The sequence below is a fragment of the Callithrix jacchus genome, chromosome 11 (genome assembly GCF_049354715.1).
Source record: "Callithrix jacchus isolate 240 chromosome 11, calJac240_pri, whole genome shotgun sequence".
Taxonomy (NCBI): domain Eukaryota; kingdom Metazoa; phylum Chordata; class Mammalia; order Primates; family Cebidae; genus Callithrix; species Callithrix jacchus.
This window is the reverse complement of record NC_133512.1, coordinates 12,034,568-12,040,457: the sequence shown is the minus strand read 5'-3', so window position 1 is coordinate 12,040,457 and position 5,890 is coordinate 12,034,568. Positions and strand designations below refer to the sequence as shown.

Here is a 5,890-nt window from a genome sequence, read left to right as displayed (position 1 = left end):
TTGGAGCAAAATGCCTGCTACCATTTGCTAGTTCTGTAACCTCAGGCGAGTCTGTGAGCCTCCATCTTCTGCTCTGTGAAGCCTGGAAATACTGCCTCCGTCATGGAATTGATAGGAGAAGGAAAGTGCGTCGAAACAACAAATGGAAATTACAGAAAAATAAAACATCCCCAGTCACATTTTTCTGCTGATGATTTAAAACTAGCAAGTTCATACTATACTTACCTGGCAGGGGAGCATACCATGATCACGAAGGTGGTTTTCCCAAGGCAAGGCTTATCCATTGCACTTTGAATGTGCTGACCCCTGCGATTTCCCCAAATGTGGGAAACTCGACTGCATAATTTGTGGTAGTGGGGGACTCCGTTCATGCTTTCCCCTGGAAAAAAACACCAACAATTCATACTGATGTATAAAAGTCATTTTAAGTGATTTTATTTATTTATTTTATTTTATTTTTGAGACTGAGTTTCGCTCTTGTTACCCAGGCTGGAGTGCAATGGCGCGATCTCGGCTCACTGTGACCTCTGCCTCCTGGGTTCAGGCAATTCTCCTCCTGAGTAGCTGGGATTACAGGCACGCGCCACCATGCCCAGTTAATTTTTTGCATTTTTAGTAGAGACGGGGTTTCACCATGTTGACCAGGATGGTCTCGATCTCTTGACCTCGTGATCCACCTGCCTCGGCCTCCCAAAGTGCTGGGATTAAAGGCGTGAGCCACCACACCTGGCTAAGCGATTTTAATTATGTGAAGACAGACGTGACCCCCTTTCCCCGATCGCAGTATAAACAAAGCTAATAAAGGATACGTAACAAGATATTCGAACCCCAGAAATGTCTGCCAGTGAACTGGCTATTGTGATGCTTGGAAAGATCTAGATTGGTTTGGAATTCCGGAGACACCTCAGGCATAATGGAGAATGGCTTGAATAGAGGAAAGTGTAAGTTTGACCATTTTATTGCCTATTGCCTTATGGGCAAAACTTGATTCCCAATCACAGCCTTCTTGATGCAGCCCCTGCCCACCTTGGGCCCAGTAGGTGTTGTGTCATTGCCACCTCTGCCTCTGATCAGCCCAAGTATCTCGTTTTCCTTTCTCCTTCCCCTTTCCTCTGACAGACAGGGTGGTGTTGCTGTGAGTTCTCATAGAAGCCTCAATAACTGGCTCGTCTCCCTAACGGGATATGTGGCTATCAGAGACTCATTAAAAACAACAACAACAAAAGCCACAACTGCTCTCTTCCTCTGACAGGCACATCACACTGTAATTTTCACAACCACCATTATTGTCCCCAGTTTACAGATGAGGGAAACCGAGGGTCAGGAGGTTCAGTCACTTGCCCCAGTTACATAGCCAGGAAACACTGGGTCCAGGATTTGGACTCAGGCAATTTAGATGCCAGATCCCATCCTCACCACCTTGAAGCAAATTAATGAAAACTTAATAATTATAAAATTATTGAACATTATGAAAACTTTAATAAATATCGTTTGAAAAGGATTCCTTAGGAAAAGTTGAAAGATCTTACATTTGCAAAGTGTTATGGATCAGAGGGCATCTCATTCCTGTTATGTCCCTTTATTCAATACGCAGAACAGTTGGGGGCTACAGTTTTTAAAAATTAAGAATAAAACATTTCTGAGGCAGTGGACATGGAAGACCTTGTCCTTTTATTATGGGTTTTTTGAGAACCCACCTTCATGTAATCAGAGGAGTCTTGGTCATGGAAAATGGACTGAAGTCAAGAGACTGTGTGTTGGTCCCTCTCTCCCTCTCCTCAGTGTGGTCATGGGCAACTCATCTCCACCTTTCTTCCATTTCCCCTCCCATGGATCATAATGCCGTCCTCCCCTGACAGGAACCTGCAGCCGTATGCAAGTACGGTACCATTAAGGCGAATGATGTAGGTCCAGAACAGCCAAAATGCTGGCAATTTCACATGGTTCAACCAAACACAACCCATCATTTATTAATTACTCTCTCGATCCTAATGGCTCTATAAGGTAGTACTATTATTAAGACCCATTTTATAGATAATAGAACTGAGTCTTAACTATACAAAGATTGTTATACATGGGTCTGACTCCAGAGCCCGTGTTTTACCCATTACCGTGGTGAGTTCTAAAATAAAATAGCCAGTGTTGCTATTTTTCCGTTTGACATTAATAATTACTGGATACCGATTACAGTGGCGACTCACTGGTTTGAGTATTACAGGCCCTGAGATGTTCCCATGAATTTCCTTGCTCTCTGGCCCGTTACCCAACTTAAAATGTTCCTTCCCTAGGGGCCAGTCACCAGTAAGGCCACATGTGGCAAACCCGTCCTTGCATAACTGCGTTAGTCATCCTTGAAGAACTGGGTGACGTTTTAACCAAAACATGTTTCTCCTTTATTTATTTGTTGGTAAGAGTCTGGAGGGTTTTTCTGTTTTTTTTTTTTTTTTTTTTTTTTTTACGAATATTATTTGGAGGCAGAACTCAGCAGCCTAATTCCAAGGACCTGGGAAAACGCTTCACTCCTCTTCGAGCCCCGAGGGTGCGGTTGGGCAGGGCTGGGTCCGGTGGGCCGCACACCCATCCCCGGTACTAGCGGTGAAGAGGAAATCTCACGTTTCGCATCTTCAAATTTCCGGATCTGAAATCTGATGCAAGCAGCAATCGTGACAGAGTGAAGAGCGGCGGGATAAGTATTCACAAGGCTGAGCATTCACAGACCTGCGAGGAAGGCGCGAGTGAAAGCTCACAGCACCACGCGGCCCCTCCCGGAAGAGGGCCCGCCCCGCAGAGGCCCGCCCCACGGAGGCCCTGCCCCGCCCCTGCACCGCCGACTTGGTCTCGTCCGCAGCCGTCTCCACCCCGCAGCACGCTGTGGTACGCGCTGCGTTGCGCGCGGCGCAAGATGGCGGCCTCCGTGTGCGGCGCGTTGCTGGGGCTAAGGGTGAGTGGGCGACCCGGCGGGTCCCGGCGAGTCGGGGTGGGGTCCCTAGTTTCCACCTCACGCGCCCTCCCTCCACAGGTGCTGTCCTGTAGCCGAGAGCTGCCTTGCACTTGGCACGCCCTGCACACCTCCGTGGTCTGCGCCAAGGTGAGCACCGCCGGGGCGGGGTCGGGGGCCGGGATCGGGGCTGGGGTCGGGGTCGGGGACGCGGCGAGGGCTAAAAGGGGCGTGGCCTGGGGGTCCGAGGCGAGGCTAGAGTCGGGGCGTGGGGATCTTGGGGTTGGGGTCGGGGAGCAGTGCCAGCTGATTGGGAGAACATGGCTCGGGGTAGGGGTCTGGATGCGGGGTCTCGTGGAGTCACGGCCCCTTTTGCTCCTAGAACCAGGCGGCCCGAGTCCGCGTAAGCAAGGGAGACAAGCCAGTGACCTACGAGGAGGCACACGCGCCGCACTACATCGCCCACCGTAAGGGCTGGCTGTCGCTGCACACAGGTGCGGGAACCTCAGGCTTCCAAAGGGAGCACTCAATACGATTGTGCTGGAAACAAGATGAACACGTGTCACACGTTTCCTTTAACTCGGGAAATAATGCCGGGGTCAGAAATCTATGGAGCCAATTCAAAGGAGACATAAAAAAAGCAGAGACATTTATAGATCAGGATGTTGAATCAAATTTGAAGAGGGATGCAAAACTGACTTTTTCCATATTTTACTTGCATATCTACAGACAAGAATTATTTTGCATTCTTGTCAGTTATCGGTAACTTACTGAGCTGTTAAATAAGCTCAGAGTCAAGGAAAGGAGTGAAGCCCTTATAGAATTTGATAGCATTGAAGAGTGCGTTCTAAGGAATGCGGTTTTCCACTGATGCACAACTTTTTCTCTATAAATATATACAGACGACCCTCATTATTCATGAATTCCATATTTTCAGATTTTACTGGCCAAAATTTATTTTTAAGCCCCAACTCAATACTCTGGACACTTTCAAGGTCACTCTGAGATATGGGTAGAGCAGCCTTCCCCCAGCTGCATGTTCCGAGCTCAGGTGGGCAAGGCTCTGCCTTGTTTCAGTTCTCATACTGTTAAAAGTGTCCTTTTTATGGTCTAGAATTTTGTTTTTGCATTTTTGTCCTTTTTGTTAGTGATTTTGCTGTTTAAAATGGGCCTGCAGTGCTGAAGTGCTATCTAGTGTTCCTAGGCAGGAGAAGGCTGTGAATTGCCTTTGGGAGAACATACGTGTATTAGAGAATTTTTCTTCAGGCATGAGTTGCTCTTGGCCCTAAATTCAGTGTTAATGAATCAACCATATATATTAAGTAAGGTGTCTTTAAACAGAAACAAATGAAACTAGGTTACGTATTGACTTATTAACAAAAATATGGGGCTCAGAGGCTAGAAGGAACCTAACCCTTTATTTCCCCTGGCAGCAATAGTTCAGTATTCACTCAGTGTTGGCAGTGACTGTATAGAACATAAATACTGTGAACTATTGAGAACCAATTGTGTTTTGTTTAGTATAGGAGTTCTCAACTTGGATGTTTGAGATGCATCTAGAGAACTTACTTAAAATACAGATGCTTATCCCCCACTCTATCAGGTTCTGGTCTGAGGTTTGGATGTCTGTGTGCAGACTCTTAATGGACATCGTGAAGGCTGCAGGGGATCCAGGGTTCACACTGAGAATCCACTGGTGGAAGCCCGAGGCCTAGCTCATGAGAAGATTCATGTCCCTAACCTCAAAATAGCTGGTAGCCTCATCTTTCTGGCTCATGGGATGGCCAGTGTTTTTATAAGGCAGCCAAGAAAGGCTGGGAAAGGGGTTAGATGTGGTGGCATCATCTGAGTTTTGTACCCTGACTCAGGCCTCCATCTTCCTTTTTGTAAAAGAAGAATAATGGTAATACCTACTAAACAGAATTGGCTTGAGAATTAATGACATAACATACCTTGAACTTTAAAGCATTGTTTTTCTTACTCTATTAGCAGAAGAGAAGAGAAGAGGGTGGGGGTGAAGGGTGGGATCGTGCTCAGTGCTTTTGGATGTTGACTCTGGAGTTATGGCAGAGCCGTGGGGCAATGAGGTTGACTTGTCTATCATGCCCTTCCCTCTTCAGGTAACCTGGATGGGGAGGACCATGCCGCAGAGCGAACGGTGGAGGATATTTTCCTTCGCAAGTTCATGTGGGGTACCTTCCCAGGCTGCCTGGCTGACCAGCTGGTTATAAAGCGCCGGGCTAACCAGTTGGAGATCTGTGCCCTGGTCCTGAGGCAGTTGCCTGCACACAAATTCTACTTCCTTGTGGGCTATAGTGAAACTTTGCTGTCCCACTTTTTCAAATGTCCTGTGCGACTCCACCTCCAAACTGTGCCCTCAAAGGTTGTGTATAAATATATCTAGGATGATCCCCTTTTTTTGCATCAAGCTGTAACCTGCAGAGAATGGAAATGTAGGAAAGGAATGGAACGTGAGGAAGTACATCCCCTCAGAGGACCGAGGCATGGTCTCAGCTGCTTTTAATAAAGACCCTCTATGTTGTCTTTGCCTCTGTTTTTACTCTTGTATCAGGGAACTAGAGTAGCATTGCTTTGACGGTGCTCCAGGGTTTGCAGGAAGGCTGCTGCCAGTCGTTTCAAGTTTGATTCATAGCTACAGTTTGGTGAGTACCTGTGCCAATCATTCTGTCAAACACTAAAGTTATTTGCTTTCTCTCAAAATGGAAAGATCTATTCAGTGTTACTTTTTAAGAAACAAAACAATATGAACATGTATCAAATTGACTATGAAGCTTTCTTACAATTCTACTCCAGAGAGAACTACTGTGAATTTTATTATATTTTATTCCCAGATGTACTTTTTCACAGGAATACTTTAATGCACACTCATCGATGTTAAACTCTTATTGAGTGCCTATTCTGTGCCAAGCACTCTTCTAAGTGCTTGGGACC

General features: G+C 46.5%; 1 protein-coding gene and 1 non-coding gene across 2 annotated transcripts; both read left to right on the top strand.

The window, feature by feature from the left end:
* Positions 1–217: 217 nt before the first annotated feature.
* LOC118144034 (U1 spliceosomal RNA) lies at positions 218–382 on the top strand. The gene has a single exon (XR_004728500.2). It is a non-coding gene; the product is annotated as a U1 spliceosomal RNA (small nuclear RNA).
* Positions 383–2,880: 2,498 nt separating this feature from the next.
* On the top strand, positions 2,881–5,482 carry MRPS24 (mitochondrial ribosomal protein S24). Its single transcript, XM_002751363.7, has 4 exons — positions 2,881–2,941; positions 3,020–3,088; positions 3,321–3,432; positions 5,059–5,482. The coding sequence occupies exons 1-4, from the start codon at positions 2,903–2,905 to the stop codon at positions 5,340–5,342; spliced, it is 504 nt and encodes a 167-aa protein (XP_002751409.3). The 5' UTR covers positions 2,881–2,902; the 3' UTR covers positions 5,343–5,482.
* Positions 5,483–5,890: the final 408 nt, after the last annotated feature.